Source organism: Bufo bufo, chromosome 4, assembly GCF_905171765.1.
Source record: "Bufo bufo chromosome 4, aBufBuf1.1, whole genome shotgun sequence".
Classification (NCBI taxonomy): Eukaryota; Metazoa; Chordata; class Amphibia; order Anura; family Bufonidae; genus Bufo; species Bufo bufo.
Window position 1 is genome coordinate 440,951,778 of NC_053392.1, and position 20,769 is coordinate 440,972,546.

At 42.2% G+C, this 20,769-nt stretch overlaps 1 protein-coding gene across 3 annotated transcripts in view; it reads right to left on the reverse strand.

Moving 5' to 3' along the window:
- The window catches only part of TIAM2 (TIAM Rac1 associated GEF 2), a 409,027-nt gene that overhangs the window by 124,103 nt on the left and 264,155 nt on the right, over positions 1-20,769 (reverse strand). For all 3 annotated transcript variants that reach the window (XM_040429382.1, XM_040429384.1, XM_040429383.1), the window contains 2 exons: positions 16,660-16,806; positions 15,992-16,063 (listed from right to left, as the gene is read on the reverse strand). In XM_040429382.1, coding sequence (XP_040285316.1) covers positions 15,992-16,063; positions 16,660-16,806 — 219 coding nt within the window. The remainder of the gene's footprint in view (positions 1-15,991; positions 16,064-16,659; positions 16,807-20,769) is intronic.

The following is a 20,769-nucleotide window of genomic DNA, read 5'->3' on the forward strand; positions in this document are numbered from 1 at the left end:
TATGAGATATGGGTCAGGTGCTCTGTAGCCAGGGATGTATGAGATGGGTCAGGTGCTCTGTAGCCAGAGATGTATGAGATATGGGTCAGGTGCTCTGTAGCCAGGGATGTATGAGATGGGTCAGGTGCTCTGTAGCCAGGGATGTATGAGATGGGTCAGGTGCTCTGTAGCCAGAGATGTATGAGATGGGTCAGGTGCTCTGCAGACAGGGATGTATGAGATGGGTCAGGTGCTCTGTAGCCAGAGATGTATGAGATGGGTCAGGTGCTCTGTAGCCAGGGATCTATGAGATGGGTCAGGTGCTCTGTAGCCAGGGATGTATGAGATGGGTCCTTGCTACTAATGGTTCTTTCCCAGCTTGTTTTAAAGCCATGAATCTAAAATTTAAAACAAACACTAACAGGGTAATTTACAGACTTGCAGACTCAGGCACAAAGGTTATTTGCACTGAAATCTGCAACTTTTCCTCACCCACACCAGGTCTAAAACAAGGGGGCGTTGGGCGGGTCACGAGGTCTCTCATTTATAATTTTATATGTCTGTTTTAGAAAATTTTCTAAATCTACGCCAGCTTTCTTGCTTCCTTCCTTGATTAAGACCGGCGGTAGATGTGCTAAAGTTATGTAGAGGCCAGTGCCTCTGCATAACTTCGGCGGATCCACCACCAGCACAATGGGTTATTAAGACAGGTATGTAAAACGCCAGTCTTGATCAATGACCCCCTAAGATTCTAGCTGTGATACAGACCTAGACACAGCAAGGTGATGTAGGAGCTGCATATACCTGAAGCTCTCACTCTGAACGTGCTTTTCAGCTTATCAGTGCAACTGCACATGGATTATGGAAGACAAAGAGTGGAAAAAAAAGTAATGAACCCATCACAGATATTTTCATGAATGAAACAATGACTACCGTATATTTTCACGGACATCATTCCAGACACAGATATTTTAATAAGGCCTAATGCAGATGTCAATGCTATGGTCATAAACACAGATCAGGAGCAAATCGTTCCTTATCTTGTTGGAGGTTCTATCCTTGGTTTTCAATAACAATCATTGATGCCAAACACTAACCAAAACAATGTGCGAATTAGGGTACTTTCACACTTGCGGCAGAGGATTCTGGCAGGCAGTTCCGTCGCTGGAACTGCCTGCCGGATTCGGCAATCTGGACGCAAACGGATGGCATTTGTCAGACGGATCCATCTGACAAATGCATTAAAATACCGGATCCGTCTCTCCGGTGTCATCCGGAAAAACAGATCCGGTATTTAGGTGTGGACATACCAGCAACACACAGACAAAGTGAAACCAAAAGAGGCTGTCAGATCACTAATGCGTAGATAATCTTTCAGACCTTCTGAGATCTGTCACAGATGTGACAAATACATTTCAATGGAGATTAATGCCGGATCCGATCATCCGGCATTACGGCAAGTGTTCAGGAATTTAGGCTGGAGAGAAAAATACAGAAAGCTGCAGTATTTTTTCCGGCCAAGAAACGTAAGAGGGACTGAACTGATGAATCCTGATGCATACTGAACGGAATGCTCTCCATTCAGAATGCATTAGGATAAAACTGATCAGTTTTTTTCAGTATTGAGCCCCTAGGACGGAACTCAATACCGGAAAAGAAAAACGCTAGTGTGAAAGTACCCTAAGGCTGAAGTAAATCATTTCCATTATATTTGGTTTAAGGATTTATAAATTTTATTAACCTCTTGCCGTTACGGTAACGCCGACAGGCGTCCGGACGGCAACGCTCTCAGGTCTCAGTGACGCCTATTGGCGTCATCTCGTGAGACCTGAGATTTCCTGTGAATGCGCGCTCACAGGAGCGCGCGTTCACAGGATCGCGCCGTATACAAGTTTAACTACAGCCTGCCAGCGCTGACCATTGGCTGGCAGGCTGTAGATTTTTTTAAAAAAACAATCAAATAGGTATATCAGATGCTATTTTGTAAATAGCGTCTGATATACCTGCTACCTGTTCCTCTGGTGGTCCCTTTTGCTTGGATCGACCACCAGAGGACACAGGCAGCTCTGTAAGTAGCACCAAGCACCACATATACATTACACCCCCCCTGTCACTTATTAACCCCTTATTAACCCCTGATCACCCCATATAGACTCCCTGATCACCCCCCTGTAAGGGTCCCTTATCACCGCCAGTTAGTTAGCTACTTGATAGGTAGTTAGCGCCCAGCTCACCGCACCGCAGTCACTGATTAGTCGCTGATTAGCGTCATCGCTGTCGCTAATCAGCACTAGTACTATATACACTGCGTGCAGAATTATTAGGCAAATGAGTATTTTGACCACATCATCCTCTTTATGCATGTTGTCTTACTCCAAGCTGTATAGGCTCGAAAGCCTACTACCAATTAAGCATATTAGGTGATGTGCATCTCTGTAATGAGAAGGGGTGTGGTCTAATGACATCAACACCCTATATTAGGTGTGCATAATTATTAGGCAACTTCCTTACCTTTGGCAAAATGGGTCAAAAGAAGGACTTGACAGGCTCAGAAAAGTCAAAAATAGTGAGATATCTTGCAGAGGGATGCAGCACTCTTAAAATTGCAAAGCTTCTGAAGCGTGATCATCGAACAATCAAGCGTTTCATTCAAAATAGTCAACAGGGTCGCAAGAAGCGTGTGGAAAAACCAAGGCGCAAAATAACTGCCCATGAACTGAGAAAAGTCAAGCGTGCAGCTGCCAAGATGCCACTTGCCACCAGTTTGGCCATATTTCAGAGCTGCAACATCACTGAAGTGCCCAAAAGCACAAGGTGTGCAATACTCAGAGACATGGCCAAGGTAAGAAAGGCTGAAAGACGACCACCACTGAACAAGACACACAAGCTGAAACGTCAAGACTGGGCCAAGAAATATCTCAAGACTGATTTTTCTAAGGTTTTATGGACTGATGAAATGAGAGTGAGTCTTGATGGGCCAGATGGATGGGCCCGTGGCTGGATTGGTAAAGGGCAGAGAGCTCCAGTCCGACTCAGACGCCAGCAAGGTGGAGGTGGAGTACTGGTTTGGGCTGGTATCATCAAAGATGAGCTTGTGGGGCCTTTTCGGGTTGAGGATGGAGTCAAACTCAACTCCCAGTCCTACTGCCAGTTTCTGGAAGACACCTTCTTCAAGCAGTGGTACAGGAAGAAGTCTGCATCCTTCAAGAAAAACATGATTTTCATGCAGGACAATGCTCCATTACTCGCATCCAAGTACTCCACAGCGTGGCTGGCAAGAAAGGGTATAAAAGAAGAAAATCTAATGACATGGCCTCCTTGTTCACCTGATCTGAACCCCATTAAGAACCTGTGGTCCATCATCAAATGTGAGATTTACAAGGAGGGAAAACAGTACACCTCTCTGAACAGTGTCTGGGAGGCTGTGGTTGCTGCTGCACGCAATGTTGATGGTGAACAGATCAAAACACTGACAGAATCCATGGATGGCAGGCTTTTGAGTGTCCTTGCAAAGAAAGGTGGCTATATTGGTCACTGATTTGTTTTTGTTTTGTTTTTGAATGTCAGAAATGTATATTTGTGAATGTTGAGATGTTATTTTGGTTTCACTGGTAAAAATAAATAATTGAAATGGGTATATATTTGTTTTTTGTTAAGTTGCCTAATAATTATGCACAGTAATAGTCACCTGCACACAAAGATATCCCCCTAAAATAGCTAAAACTAAAAACAAACTTAAAACTACTTCCAAAAATATTGAGCTTTGATATTAATGAGTTTTTGGGGTTCATTGAGAACATGGTTGTTGTTCAATAATAAAATGAATACTCAAAAATACAACTTGCCTAATAATTCTGCACTCCCTGTAGTATCTGTAAGTGATCAAGACGGATCGCAATCAGATCTATATCAGTACATTAGAGTCACTTTAGGCTCTACAAAAAAACGCAGTGTTCGCCCGATCAGGCCTGATCTTGTGCCAACACTTGCGTTCAGTCCGCCCCACCGCAGTGACAGAATTTTTATTTTTCTGATCACTGCAAAAACACTGTAAAATCGCTGCGGCGCTATAAAGATCACTTTTGAGCTTTTTGGATCTTTACTAGCGATCGCAGCTTTACTTCGCAAGCACTCCTTTTTACTAGACAGGTGTGCTCTTTTTCCTGGGTAGTCTCAGAGGAATACCCCCTAAATTTAGTTAGCCCAAAATGTCAAAAAAGGGGTATTTTTTACGCATTTGAATTTCAAACTACTTCTCAGACTCTAGGGCCTCTAAAATGCCAGGGCAGTATAAATACCCCACAAGTGACCCCATTTTGGAAAGAAGACACCCCAAGGTATTCTGTGAGGGGCATGGCGAGTTCATAGAAGTTGTTTTTTTTTTGCACAAGTTAGCGGAAATGTTTTATATTTTTTTCTTACAAAGTCTCATATTCCACTAACTTGTGACAAAAAATAAAATCTTACATGAACTCACCATACCCCTCACGGAATACCTTGGGGTGTCTTCTTTCCAAAATGGGGTCACTTGTGGGGTATTTATACTGCCCTGGCATTTTAGGGGCCCTAAAGCGTGAGAAGTAGTTTGGAATCCAAATGCGTAAAAATGCCCTGTAAAATCCTAAAGGTACTCATTGGAATTTGGGCCCCTTTGTGCACCTATGCTGCAAAAAAGTGTCACACGTGGTATCGCTGTACTCATAAGAAGTAGGGCAATGTGTTTTGGGGTGTATTTTTACATATACCCATACTGTGTGTGAGAAATATCTCTGTAAATGACAACTTTTTAAAAATATTTATACAAAGTTGTCAATTTACAGAGATATTTCTCTCACCCAGCATGGATATATGTAAAAATACACCCCAAAACACATTGCCCTACTTCTCCTGAGTACGGCGATACCACATGTGTGACACTTTTTTGCAGCCTAGGTGCGTAAAGGGGCTGAAAGTCCAACAAGTACCTTTAGGCTTTACAGGGTTGCTCACAATTTAGCCCCGCCCAAAATGCCAGAACAGTAAACACACCCCACAAATGACCCCATTTCGGAAAGTAGACACCCAAAGGTATTCACTGAGGGGCATAGTGAGTCCGTGGGAGCTAAAAAATTTTTTTGCCAGAAGCCATTTTCCGCTAACTTGTGAAAAAAAATTAAATCATACATAAACTCACCATGCCCCTCCGCGAATACTTTGGGGTGTCTTCTTTCTAAAATGGGGTCATTTGGGGGGTATTTATACTATCCTGGCATTCTAGCACCTCAAGAAACATGAAAGGTGCTCAGAAAGTCAGAGCTGCTTCAAAATGCGGAAATTCACATTTTTGTACCATAGTTTGTAAACACTATAACTTTTGCGCAAACCAATAAATATACACTTATAGGATTTTTTTTAATCAAAGACATGTAGCACAATAAATTCTGACACAAACTTATATAGAAATGTAATTATATTTGAACAATTCTACCAGAAAAAGTTAAAAATACTATTTTTTTGAGAAAATTACGGTCTATTTTGATTAATATCAGAAAAACTAAAAATCTCAGCAGCAATCAAATACCACCAAAAGAAAGCTGTATTTGTGAGAAGAAAAGGAGGTAAAATTCATTTGGGTGCCAAGTTGCATGACCGAGCAATAAACCGTTAAATTTGTGAAGTGCCGATTTGTAAAAAATGGGCCTGGTCACTAGGGGGGTATAAACCTGTGGTCCTTAAGTGGTTAAAGGGATTTTCCAGTTTTAGTATCCTTAAAAATATTCATTTATGAAGGTAGGTTTAATTTTGTATTTTTTTAACTCCCAACTCCTGTCTTCCAATCTGGGTTGAGGTCACATGACTATGTCCAAGCAGCTCTTCTTATTTCCTGTGATGTTATGTCCATGGGTGTGTGAAAGCAGAAACAAGGGGCAGTGATAGGAGAGTGTCAAACTAGCTGGGTGGAAGGAGCTATAAACAAGCTGGGTGTTGTTAGGCGGGTGATAGAGCTGTGGCAGAAAAAGGAGACGTGCATCATGGGTTTGGTTGGATACAGCAAAAGGAAGTGCTAAGTACAGAATGGAAAGAAAAGATTTGTTTACATGGTGAAAACAGGTCAGGAGAGTCAAAATTGAAAAAAGTATGGGAAAGATGTACATGAAGTAATTAACTACATGAGCATATCTGTTACAAACCATAATAATCCAAAAAAATCCCTTTAAGATTACAGTGTGTATAGGGGGATGGAAAATTATATACACTGCTCAAAAAAATAAAGGGAACACTTAAACAACACAATGTAACTCCAAGTCAATCAAACTTCTGTGAAATCAAACTGTCCACTTAGGAAGCAACACTGAGTGACAATCAATTTTACATGCTGTTGTGCAAATGGAATAGACAACAGGTGGAAATTATAGGCAATTAGCAAGACACCCCCAATAAAGGAGTGGTTCTGCAGGTGGTAACCACAGACCACTTCTCAGTTCCTATCCTTCCTGGCTGATGTTTTGGTCACTTTTGAATGCTGGCGGTGCTTTCACTCTAGTGGTAGCATGAGACGGAGTCTACAACCCACACAAGTGGCTCAGGTAGTGCAGCTTATCCAGGATGGCACATCAATGCGAGCTGTGGCAAGAAGGTTTGCTGTGTCTGTCAGCGTAGTGTCCAGAGCATGGAGGCGCTACCAGGAGACAGGCCAGTACATCAGGAGACGTGGAGGAGGCCGTAGGAGGGCAACAACCCAGCAGCAGGACCGCTACCTCCGCCTTTGTGCAAGGAGGAACAGGAGGAGCACTGCCAGAGCCCTGCAAAATGACCTCCAGCAGGCCACAAATGTGCATGTGTCTGCTCAAACAGTCAGAAACAGACTCCATGAAGGTGATATAAGGGCCCGACGTCCACAGGTGGGGGTTGTGCTTACAGCCCAACACCGTGCAGGACGTTTGGCATTTGCCAGAGAACACCAAGATTGGCAAATTTGCCATTGGTGCCCTGTGCTCTTCACAGATGAAAGCAGGTTCACACTGAGCACGTGACAGATGTGACAGAGTCTGGAGATGCCGTGGAGAACGTTCTGCTGCCTGCAACATCCTCCAGCATGACCGGTTTGGCATTGGGTCAGTAATGGTGTGGGGTGGCATTTCTTTGGAGGGCCGCACAGCCCTCCATGTGCTCGCCAGAGGTAGCCTGACTGCCATTAGGTACCGAGATGAGATCCTCAGACCCCTTGTGAGACCATATGCTGGTGCGGTTGGCCCTGGGTTCCTCCTAATGCAAGACAATGCTAGACCTCATGTGGCTGGAGTGTGTCAGCAGTTCCTGCAAGACGAAGGCATTGATGCTATGGACTGGCCCGCCCGTTCCCCAGACCTGAATCCAATTGAGCACATCTGGGACATCATGTCTCGCTCTATCCACCAACGTCACGTTGCACCACAGACTGTCCAGGAGTTGGCAGATGCTTTAGTCCAGGTCTGGGAGGAGATCCCTCAGGAGACCGTCCGCCACCTCATCAGGAGCATGCACAGGCGTTGTAGGGAGGTCATACAGGCACGTGGAGGCCACACACACTACTGAGCCTCATTTTGACTTGTTTTAAGGACATTACATCAAAGTTGGATCAGCCTGTAGTGTGTTTTTCCACTTTAATTTTGAGTGTGACTCCAAATCCAGACCTCCATGGGTTAAAAAATTTGAGTTCCATATTATTTTTTTTGTGTGATTTTGTTGTCAGCACATTCAACTATGTAAAGAACAAAGTATTTCAGAAATATATTTAATTAATTCAGATCTAGGATGTGTTATTTTTGTGTTCCCTTTATTTTTTTGAGCAGTGTATATATATGGAAATATATATGTATATTACCAATATTTGCATGCATACTGTGTTTTTTGCATTTCTTTAACACATGCAGCAGTGAATGTAGACATGAGTGGTATGTGCTGTATGAACATTATAGTTTTTGCAGAGTACATTTTATTTGCATGACTACTAGAGTGTGTGTTATAGTTACAAATTAGAATTTTGCACAATTTGCTTATAATCACTGTTTGCTGTAAAGTTGCTTTAAAGGAGTTTTCTAAGATTTTTTTTTACTGATCTGGATAGGTCATCAGTATCCCGACATCCGGGACTTCCGACGATTTGTTGTTTGAGAAGGCAGCGCCAGTAGCAGTAGCGCCGCAGCCTTTTCTCAGATTTTTCTACAGTGAGTGACTACACGTTTATCCGTCACGTGGCATAGGAGCAGCTCAGGCCCATTCAAGCCCAATGCAAGTTAGAGATTATCGAATCAGAGAGACCGTTCCCTTTTAAAATGAACCTTCAGCCTCCAAGCAGTCAGACATAGTTGACAAATACTGAAGCACTGGACACTTCAAAAGTTGGTGATTGTTGGTAGAGTTCAGAATTCTCCTGAAGATAGTTTTAGCAGAAGGAGAAACCAGGCCATTTTTGCAAACACAGGGCAATCATTACCACCTGAGCCTCCTCTTACAGGGCTTTCATTAGATTTCTTGAAATTAAAGAAAACATATACAGAAGTCTCCAGAAGCATACATACAGAAGGTGCCTACAAGGTGAGGCTGCTCCATGAAGGACAGAGAATAGAAAGCAGAGACTTGACTATTTTCTCTGGTGGCAAACAGATCCAGAGTAGGGGTGCCCCATTTTTCCACTATTTGAAAAAATACTTCTATATTATAAGTCTATTCTCCTTTCCTTGAGGTCTATCTGCTGATACAGTCAGCCAACAGGTTGTCTTTGCCCCTGAGGTAGACAGCTGAAATGGAGAGTTTTATGAGGTGGGCAACAATGAGAAGCTAGAGATTTACTACTGAAGAAAACACTGCCATCAATTTCTGTCAGTTTGAAGAGGCCCAACTTAACTCTGGATCTCAGATGCCCCTATGAAGAGTGCAAGAATTTTTGAAAGACCTTGTGGATAGGAACATGGTAGTATACATCTGACAAGTCCAAAGTCACTGTGAAACAGTGCTGATTTAGAAGATTCACTGGGGGCTTGATGGATTCCATCTTGAATTTTCTTTAGTATATGAACCTGTTTAGGGATTTGAGGTTGACAATTGCTCTGAAAAAAACACCTGGTTTCTTGACAAGGAAAACCAAAGGGTCAAATCCTGGTTCCTCAGAAACGGGGGTAAGAACCTGTTTCTAAAGAAAGAGCAGAAATTTACAAGTCCAATGCTGATTGACTGTAGCTTTCAGAAATGCGTCTGTTGATCATTAATCTGTTTGGTGGTACAGACGGAAATTCTATGCAATAATCCCACTGAATTGTATTTAAGACCCAGGAGGAAGCACTGACGGTTTTCCAGGCATGGTGGAACAACCCGAGTCTGCCTCTTACGGGACACATGGCATCATTGTAATGTTTTGGAGAAGTTGTCAGGATTGCATGCCAATTCCTACAGCCTTCCCTTCTGTTCCAGCCTGCTACAACCCTGGTTATGAAAGGCCTGTCTCTGGTGAAAAAATATGAGATTCTGACTGAAAACGTTTTTTTCTTATCAGATGCCTTATCCAGGATATCCTCTAGAACAGAGCTGAAGAGTCTGTTGCCTTTGCAGGGTATAGAACACTACCTACTCTTCGAACCTGCATCATCAAACCAGGTAATCAGCCATAATGCCTTGTGGGTGGCATTGGAAAGAGCCACAGATGTCCTCATCTTATGAGCTGAAGCACCTGCCAGGAAATTAGAAGCTTGTTTCCATACCGGAAGAAAATATATAATCTCTTCTCTGATGGTACTCGCACTAAAGTAATTCTTCAACTGGTTCAACCACAGGGAAAGGGATCTTGACATACAAGTTGCTGCTAAAGCTGGTCTCAACATAATCATGCTTGTCTCCCAGGAATGTTTTAAAAGGCCTCCTAATTCTTTATCTATGGGGCCCCTTAGGAGCCCCATATCTTCAAACAAAAGAGAGAACTTCTTTGAAATTTGTGCCACCAAGGAATTACTTTTTGGGCCATAGCTCCGAGTCCTTATCAACAAAAGGATATTTTCTCTTGAATGTTTTATAAATCCCTGTTCTCTTTTGTGGCTCTTTCCATTCTGTGACAATTATTATTGTGAATAGGGAAAACTCTCTTTCTACTTTCCCTCAAACCCTGGAACATCTGACCCTCCAGCTTCATGGTAGTGCTCACTGTTTTAAGGCGGAACTCCATATCTTCTGAAGGACAAAGGAGGTGACCTGAGCCATCATCAGATGAGTCAGATTCCACGTCAGAGAACACCTCACTATCATCGAGATCCACTTGGAAAGTAAAATTTTCTAGGACTGATGAGAAGGAGAAATCTTTCTCTGGTCAATAGCCTAATTAACTTCATTTCTTATTAGGGCTCTCATATTATCCATAAAGAAGGGAGACTCCTTTACCACCAGTTTTTCAGTGTAGCCTGAACTCTTTTAAAGAGAAGATAGAGTTTTTCTGCATAAGGCAAATTTTTTTCAGGGGTCTTCACCACCTGAGGATTTAACAGAAGAGGCCTCCATAGTCTGGAACATAATAAGGGAACTGTTACCATATAAAACAATCACCAAACCGTTTAAAAAAAGAAGACCTCAACCAAGGGAGGATCAATAAGCGTAGTTACCAAACCCCCAGACGCTCCAAACAAGGTGCAGAAACATTAGTAAGAGAGCAGAAGGTGGAGGCTTACAGTGCAGACGGTATTGAGGGGATGTGCAGACCCGCCGGGAAGGTCAGAGGGAAACCCCAGGTTGAGACATATCTCTGGCAGGCAGAATCAAAGTAGGGGAACTCACAGGAGGCTTCCATAAGTACAAAGCCTGCTGCACCTTCCACATGAATTCTAAGGACCGTCCATGCCAGCCAAGGTCATTACTACGCTAGAAGTCTGTCCCCGGAAGTAGGAGGTGATTCTGGTTTGCCATGGTTATGCACCACATGCCTGATCCCACGTGTCTTCATCGACACATCCAGCCCAGGGCTGCCTTCACCGAAGGGCTTACGCCTAGAACAGTGAAAGAGAGCACTCGCCCCTCCCGGAGCCTCTGTTCACTCCCCAGGCCTACCAGACAAGATGGGGAAAGGAAAATTGGGCAATGCAGCAAGCACATGCTGACTAAAGGCTCCCATAAATACCAAGGGGACAGAAAATAAAAATACTGAAGCAAGAAGAAGTAGACTTTTTATCTTGGGCTTCTACGTTGTTTCCTGTCTCTGGGGAGGTGGGGTGAACCTTCTGTCAGCTGTGTTGTGGAGGCACTAGGGAAATAAGCATTCACTCCCTTAATTCGATCATGGTGACAACACTTTTACTTACTTTCGGTCTTTCTTAAAGGCTGGACAAATTTCCTATTAGAATTGCAGACGTCTGCAATTGAATTATTAAATTCCGGCAAACAAGAACAGTTTTCTAATGGTTGTTGACATTAATAGAAATTAATAACAGAAATATTTTATATACTGAAAAACGTGACCTGGAATATAGTCTATTTTCAGAGGAGGTTTATTTCTCAGACATCCTATAAAAGGCTGCTCACTGTAACACTGAATACATGGAGTTTTCAGTTACGTGATGTAAAGGACATTCCTAACATAACAATGACGGTTTTGAGCCCTTGAAGCAAAAATAAGCCTCTTTGTCTATTTCACATCAATCTAGAATATAAAAATACCTGCTCATCTAAAAAGCAGGGGTCTCAAACTGTTGTAAGACTACAACTCCCAGTATACCCTGACAGCATGCAACTATTAGGGCATGCTGAGAGTTGTAGTCTCAACACAGCTGTAGAGTCACAGAAAGGAGTCCAGTGTAAAAGAAAGTAGTGCCACACTTTCCATTCAGATATGCCACTTTGTGGTGTGAAAGCTGCAACCAGCGTGTATGCAACTTTTTTAAAGGTACTTGCGTAAAGCTTTTTGTGGAAGTGCCGCTAAGGCTACTTTCACACTAGCGTTTTGGCTTTCCGTTTGTGAGAGCCGTTCACGGCTCTCACAAGTGGTCCAAAACGGATGAGTTTTGCCCTAATGCATTCTGAATGGTAAAGGATCCGCTCATAATGCATCAGTTTGCCTCCGTTCAGTCACTATTCCGCTCTGGAGGCGAACACCAAAATGCTGCCTGCAGCATTTTTCTGTCCGTCCTGGAATGCGGAGCGAGACGCTGCCATTACAATAATACAACCGCAGGCATCCGTCATGAACGGATCCGGTTGTATTATGTCTTCTATTGTGTCAGAGAAAACGGATCCGTCCCCATTGACTTACATTGTGTGTCAGGACGGATCCGTTTTCTCTGACACAATAGAAGACATAATACAACCGGATCCGTTCATGACGGATGCCTGCGGTTGTATTATTGTAATGGAAGCGTTTTTGCAGATCCATGACGGATCCGCAGAAACGCTAGTGTGAAAGTAGCCTAATCCACCAGCCTTGCCACTTTCCAAAAAGGGTTCATGACGAGGGCGGCGGGGCTGGTGGCCCTGTCCCATTTATCATCTACTATACTAGTTTTCTGGCATGGAAGAAGACTGAAATCTACACCAGCCAGGGGGCGTACACCTCATCATAAATCAGGTGCAGCATCCTGCAGAGCATCTGGTTATTATGGCCCAGCGTATGCCACCGGTTATGATAAATCTAGCCCATACGAACGATCACCAACGTGTGTCCTCATTTCACTTGTAAAACTGTGAATCAGTGCATTACTTGGAGACAAGTAAGACCAATAAATTGCCACAGTGGCTAGGAACAGCTGATTACAGCTGCCACCTCCATAGCGGATAGTAGAACTTCTCTTCCAACACACAGGTCTCAATGCCCAGCCTAGTTATATTCTAGAAATAAACACCAATATTTATGGGGAAAAAGACAACACTATCCGGACATAACCCCAAGATAAGTTACAAAAAAAAAAAAAATACCTTTATTCATACAAAATTCATAAAATACAGCTTAAAATAAGTTGGTGGTGCAGACGCACATAAGGCAGTAAAATGCCCTCACAGGAGATAACAAACAGTATATGTGCCAAAGTTTGGGTTGGTCATACATAAATAGGGTATAAAGCCACCACTTCACAAAATCATCACATAAAGTGCCAAGTGCCTCATTACGAATGGATAGATAATCCCAACCTCCTAGATACCCACATGGTCACATAGGTATACGTACATGTAAAATCTGTATCTCCCGCGTCCCGATGCGCGTTTCGCTCAATGCTTCATCAGGGGGTAGTGCTAGTTATATTCTAGGACAGGTTTCTTACTGTTTCACAGGTCGGCGGCCATTTTAGTTTACTACACTGATTGTCTCCTACATAAAAGATGGGTATTCTGCTAACTAAAGTTATTTAATAATTTTGGGGGTCATTTATGTAGCTGAAATACACCTATATTAGGTGTATTTCAGGCGAAGATTGCGGCGCTACAGCGACTTTTTCCTGCTAACACCAGGTGTAAAAAAGTAGGAGGGGAAGGGGGCGGGCCGGCAGCCCCGTCTCACCTACCATTTTCTACGTCTGTTTCAGGTGTAAAAAAAGGTCTATTTGTAAGACAGCTTGGAAGAGGTCTTACATTTAGAAACGGCGGTGGATCCGCCAGGTATAGGGATTTATTAAGTCCAGCGTATAAAACGCTGGTCTTAATAAATAACCCCCTTTATTTTTTTTCCTGGAAGTTCCCTTCACGGGAACACTATAAAATTAAGCATATATCAAATCTGATTAATTTTGTTTGAAAATTGTGAACCTTTATGTTTTCTTATCAATATAATTATCATATCTGATATTACAAAGCAGTCTGAATTTATATACAGTAGACCCCACCCTCCAGTGTTCTTTCTTCCACTCCGCTAATTATTTCAGCTGCTCAAAATCTGGGCCCAAGTGTTGTTCTGAACACTGTGTATAATACAACTAATTCCATCGGAATATTTTACTCAACAGATTTCCTGGAAGAACATTACTCACAGATTTCATTTTGATAACAATATTTTTCAGAGAGAAAATCACTGCATTCATTATGTTAGCAATGACAATAACATAGACTATTATCATTATATTCATTGAGAAATCAGCTATATCTTATGATATAATACAGCCCTGATCAAATCATATTTTACATTGTTGGATCTTAACAAGGTTCCAAATAGAGCTTCAACATGCAACAAGAAGAAATGAGAGTGAGACAAAGCATTTTTTGAGCATTCAATTAATTGAAAATAACGATTAAACTGAAACAGGCTGTTTTTCAGCTGATCCAAATTTTAGGACCACATGCCTTTAAAAGGCCAAATCTGTGCAAAGATGTGGATTCATTGTCATTTTCTGTCAGGTAGTCACACGTTGTGATGGCTAAGGCAAAAAACCTCTCCCTTTTTGAACGTGGTCGGGTTGTTGAACTGCATAAGCAGGGTCTCTCACAGCGCGCCATCGCTGCTGAGGTGGGATGCAGTAAGACAGTCATTTGGAAGTTCTTAAATGATCCTGAGGGTTATGGAACAAAAAAGTCAAGTGGAAGACCCAAAAAAATGTCATCAGCACTGAGCCGGAGGATCCAATTGGCTGTCCGTCAAGACACTGGACGATCCTCGACCCAAATTAAGGCCTTTACTGGTGCTGACTGCAGCCCCATAACCATCAGACGGCATCTGAGACTGAAGGGCTTCAAAAACAAAAAACGTCTTCAAAGACCTCGTCTCCTTGAACGCCACAGAACTGCTCGTTTGGACTTTGCAAGAGAGCACCAAACATGGGACATTCAAAGGTGGAAGAAAGTTTTATTCTCTGATGAGAAAAAATGTAACCTTGATGGTCCTGATGGTTTCCAACATTACTGGCATGACAAGCAGATCCCACCTGAGATGTTTTCTACGCGCCACAGTGGAGGGGGCGCCATAATGGTCTGGGGTTCTTTTTCCTTCAGTGGAACAATGGAGCTTCAGGAAGTGCAGGGGCGTCAAACGGCCGCTGGCTATGTCCAGATGTTGCAGAGAGCATTCCTCATGACTGAGGGCCCTCGTCTGTGTGGTAACGACTGGGTTTTTTAACAGGACAACGCTACAGTACACAGGACAAGGGACTTCTTCCAGGAGAATAACATCACTCTTTTGGCCCATCCTGCGTGTTCCCCTGATCTAAATCCAATTGAGAACCTTTGGGGATGGATGGCAAGGGAAGTTTCCAAAAATGGACAACAGTTCCAGACAGTAGATGGCCTTCGTGCCACTCATGCTCGGTGTGCCACAGGGACAACTTAATGGAAGCCGTAAAAATCTCTATGCACTGAGCTCCCCTAGGGGCAGCTGCTGGAAAATGCTGTGGATCAATGTTGGGAACAGAAGAAGTAGTTCAGCATTAGGCCCCCATGGTCCCATGGCAATTACACTGTCTGCCTCCATGTCTGTATAGGATAAATGGGTCTGTCTGGCACCATTGGTATCCGTCTTGTGATGGATCCAGCAGAGAATAAATTGTAAAGAAAAATTGGCCCCATTTTTTTTTAAAGTCCATAGTTTAGCAGAATCTGTTCAATGTCAATGTAAGGACACATTTTAATATACTTGAGCTGAAATACATTGTCTAAATCGGAAACAAATCTCAAAAATCTCTTCTAATTCAGCCACTAATAACAAATGTGTTTTATCATTTAGACTGTGCAGATAAAGCTCCTACACTGGTCCTCTGAATGACCACAACTCTCTAGCTATCCTTCATTTCACACCTATCTGGCAGTCAATCCACCAGACAGGCAAAGTCTTAACATGCGCATTCTAGACCTTCAAATCTGTGTGGGTTTTCTTCTGAAGACTTAAAATGGCCAAACAATTCTAGCATATTCCAATCAGTGCTGTACAACACAGGTATTCTGCTAAAGAAGCTCTTGTGTCTCGGGATTGTAGCATGATCACATGTGCTAGCAACACCAAGGGGCCCACGCAGCTTATGCTATGCCCGTGGTACTAGGTATGTGTTAATGCCATGATTACAGTTATCTACAGTTATCAACAAGCAGTCTTAGAAGTACAGCTTACCTCGTTGGAGCCGCCTAAATTAGATGGAATCTGTGTTCCAGGACCTGATTGGCTCCCATTAGTATCAAAAACCTAGACAAAGGATAAAACTTTTAAATTTTTTAGAATAATAAAAAAACGTAATATGCAAATTAGCATTAATAAATGTTTCTGCATTATACATTCCCATATCTCGATCTTATGTAGCAGAGTAAAACCCCTATCATTCAGTGCAGAGTGGCAGACATCACTGTTGTCATAATGCACGTTGCTAATTATGCTTGCAAAAGGCATAAAGTTTTACTGAAACCACCTATTTCTTACTCTGGTCATACATTATACAGTATAGGGTCACTTATTCGGAACAATTCAAAGTAAAGGAGTATAAAATAAAATACATGCACATATGCAGCTCCATTTAATGCTTTCAGTTAGTATGTTCTGCAGACAAGCAGCAAGCTTTGAGGAAAATAAATTGCAAGTAATCTTCCCCTGTATGTACTGAGTTATATATCATTTTTGAGCTCCTGACTGGATAGTCACTTTACCTATTAAAATTAGTTTCTGACTTGACTACTGTTTCATATCAGGTGTTTTCTTCCTTCACTTGTATCAACAATAGAGAATAAGAGGCTGAAATATCTGGGCCATGGTTTTCTAACCTATGTTGCCGTTGTTCCTTATTTTACCTGGGTTATAGAAGGTCGTTTCTCTTTCCCCCTTCTTGCCAGGGTATCCAGTCCTTTAAGGGAAGAAAACAAACTCTTCTTTATCTGTACTTTATGTGACAGAGAAAATGTCCGTTTCCGAAAAGCAGACTCGTCTCGAGAGCAAATCTTAAAAAAGTCATAGAGAACAAAATGAGTTCAGTTTTACTTTTTATTTTATCTTTATTACATTGTAAACAAATAGCCTTAGATGAAAATATATGATCTCTATCAACCACAAATAATCCCACCCCCACGAAGGAATCCAGAAAGGAAGAAAAAAAACATTCACATGAAATACTCGGCAGAGAGTCACATACAGTTGCAAGAAAAAGTATGTGAACCCTTTGGAATGATATGGATTTCTGCACAAATTGGTCATAAAATGTGATCTGATCTTCATCTAAGTCACAACAATAGACAATCACAGTCTGCTTAAACTAATAACACACAAAGAATTAAATGTTACCATGTTTTTATTGAATACACCATGTAAACATTCATAGTGCAGGTTGAAAAAGTATGTGAAGTAGTTGTTGCAGATCAGACGTGCACAACGGTCAGGAATAATTCTTGACCATTCCTCTTTACAGAACTCTTTCAGTTCAGCAATATTCTTGGGATGTCGGGTGTGAATCGCTTTCTTGAGGTCATGCCACAGCATCTCAATCGGGTTGAGGTCAGGACTCTGACTGGGCCACTCCAGAAGGCTTATTTTCTTCTGTTTAAGCCATTCTGTTGTTGATTTACTTCTATGCTTTGGGTCGTTGTCCTGTTGCAACATTCATCTTCTGTTGAGCTTCAGCTGGTGGACAGATGGCCTTAAGTTCTCCTGCAAAATGTCTTGATAAACTTGGGAATTAATTTTTCCTTCGATGATGGCAATCCGTCCAGGCCCTGGCACAGCAAAGCAGCCCCAAACCATGATGCCCCCACCACCATACTTCGCAGTTGGAATGAGGTTTTGATGTTGGTGTGCTGTGCCTCTTTTTCTCCACACATAGTGTTGTGTGTTTCTTACAAACAACTCAACTTTGGTTTCATCTGTCCACAGAATATTTTGCCAGTACTGCTGTGGAACATCTAGGTGCTCTTGTGCAAACTGTAAACGTGCAGCAATGTTTTTTTTGGACAGCAGTTTCTTCCTTGGTGGTATCCTCCCATGAAATCCATTCTTGCTTAGTGTTTTACGTATCATAGATTCGCTAACTGGGATGTTAGCATATGCCAGAGACTTTTGTAAGTCTTTAGCTGACACTCTAGGAGTCTTCTTCACCTCATTGAGCAGTCTGCGCTGTGCTCTTGCAGTCATCTTTACAGGATGGCCACTTCTAGGGAGAGTAGCATCAGTGCTGAACTTTCTCCATTTATAGAAAATTTGTCTTACCGTGGACTTATGAACAGCAAGGCTTTTGGAGATACTTTTGCAACCCTTTCCAGCTTTATGCAAGTCAACAATTCTTAATCGTAGGTCTTCTGAGAGCTCTTTTGTGCGAGGCATCATTCACATCAGGCAATGCTTCTTGTGAAAAGCAAACCCAGAACTGGTATGTGTTTTTTATAGGGCAGGGCAGCTGTAACCAACACCTCCAATTTTATCTCATTGATTGGACTCCAGTTGGCTGACACCTCACTGTAACGGGGTTCCGAAGGTGCACTCGGTCCCCCATTACCCGCAGACCTGTTGCTTAGCTTTAGGAATGAGGATCTGTGTTTGACCTCATTCCCAGGGCGGCTTTACTGCTGGGTGGCTCCCTGCTCCTAAGTCTGCCTTGAGCGCCGAGCTGATAACTCGGTGCTCAACTGGTTGGTCTGTCGGTCATGTGACGCTGGCCACGTCACATGACCCTCACTCCCCACTATAAATACAGGCAGCCTGCTAGCCACAGGTTGCCTGTTAATTTCTAGGTTCCTGGCTATTTGTTGGACTACTGAATACTCACCTGATTCCGTTCCCTGACGATCCTTTGCCTGCTCTTCCTGTACTGCGCCTCCGTCCTGGTATTGTGACCTCGGCTCCCACCTGACTACTCTCTTTGGACTCCTCTTGTACTTCTCTACTCTCCTGGTATTTGACCCCGGCTTCTCCTGACCATTCTTTGCTTAACCCTTTGTACTGCGTAGTTCTTGTTATTTTGTCTTGTCTGTCTTCCCTGCATGTATCCTAAGTTAGGGACTGTCGTCCAGTTGTCCCCTGTCATCAGGACTCGTGAGGCAAGTAGGCAGGGCCAGGGGTGAGGGTGGAGCGCAGTGGTCACTATCCTTTCCCCTGTGTGTGTGTGGACGTGACCGTTACACTCACTCCAATTAGCTCTTAGAGATGTCATTAGTCTAGGGGTTCATATATTTTTTCCACCTGCACTGTGAATGTTTACATGGTGTGTTCAATAAAAACATGGTAACATTTAATTCTTTGTGTGTTATTAGTTTAAGCAGACTGTAATTGTCTATTGTTGTGACTTAGATGAAGATCAGATCACATTTTATGACCAATTTGTGCAGAAATCCATATCATTCCAAAGGGTTCACATTTTCTTGCAACTGTATCTGCATGATTTGCCCCCATACCTGCGTCAAATAATTACGTATTGTTATACAGATAATACATGCTCTCTAAAAATATAATTACACATATTTGCTACCCAGCCTCTCAATACTGGAATCCTATCTGATAACCAAAATTGCAATATTATTTTCCTAGCAACAAATAGGGTCTTATTGACCCCAATTTGTACTTTCTTAGATACATTTGATTCCGCAGATATCCCAAACAAATATAATAATGGATCTAAGTCAGCTCAACATGGAAAGCCGTTTAATTGTTCTAATTCTGAAATACAAAAACGATTCAGTTTGGGGCATCGTCAAATTATATTAATAAGATTCCCGGGGGCCATTTTACATATATGGCATAACAACACCGTATTAGCATGATATTTAGACAGTAACGCTGGAATATAAATGTAATAAAAAAATATTGAGACACAGCTGGCCCAATTCTACTTCCCATTTTTCTTTCAGAGATTGGAGGATTTTGACAACCTATGGTGAAGATATCTATATCTTCAAAAATTGATGAATCTTCTGTCCTTACTTAAGACCTTGATTAGATAATGCAACTTATATAATTAATCCGAAAACTGTCTGGAACCCCATATTACCTTTGAAATTCAGAAAAAGATACCCCAAATTGGCGTATAAAGATTATGGGGGACATTTACTACCAGATATATGCCACAGCATATTTAAGTCGCAGATTCTGTCGCACACTACTTTGTATCAAAATCTGCGTAGTTTTGCCCTGCTCATGTCACTCACGCCAAAGTGGCAGGTAAAGGGGGCATGGCATGTGCGGGGAAGTGGGCAGGTCGGCAGGTCCAGCTCATTTATCCTTTTCCACGTCAGTATATAGAGTGGAAAACGCTGGTCTTAATAAATGTCCCCCTATATGTTTGTGGTTCAAAGATTACATTTTTTTTCAAATATTATGGATAACATAAACCGTACAGGTACAGTTTATCATTCTCCAATGCCTCTATCAAATTACCTTCCCCGTCACATATCTACATACAGTCAGGTCCATAAATATTGGGACATTGACACAATTCTAACATTTTTGACTCTATACACCACCACAATGGATTTGAAATGAAATTAACAAGATGTGCTTTAACTGCAGACTGTCAGCTTTAATTTGAGGGTATTTACATCCAAATCAGGTGAACGGTGTAGGAATTACAACAGTTTGCATATGTGCCTCCCACATATGTGACTATGAAGGCATCAAAACTATGAATTAACATTATATGGAATTATATACATAACAAACTAGTGTGAAACAACTGAAAATATGTCATATTCTAGGTTCTTCAAAGTAGCTACCTTTTGCTTTGATTACTGCTTTGCACACTCTTGGCATTCTCTTGATGAGCTTCAAGAGGTAGTTCCCTGAAATGGTTTTCACTTCACAGGTGTGCCCTGTCAGGTTTAATAAGTGGGATTTCTTGCCTTATAAATGGGGTTGGGACCATCAGTGGCGTTGAGGAGAAGTCAGGTGGATACACAGCTGATAGTCCTACTGAATAGGAGAGT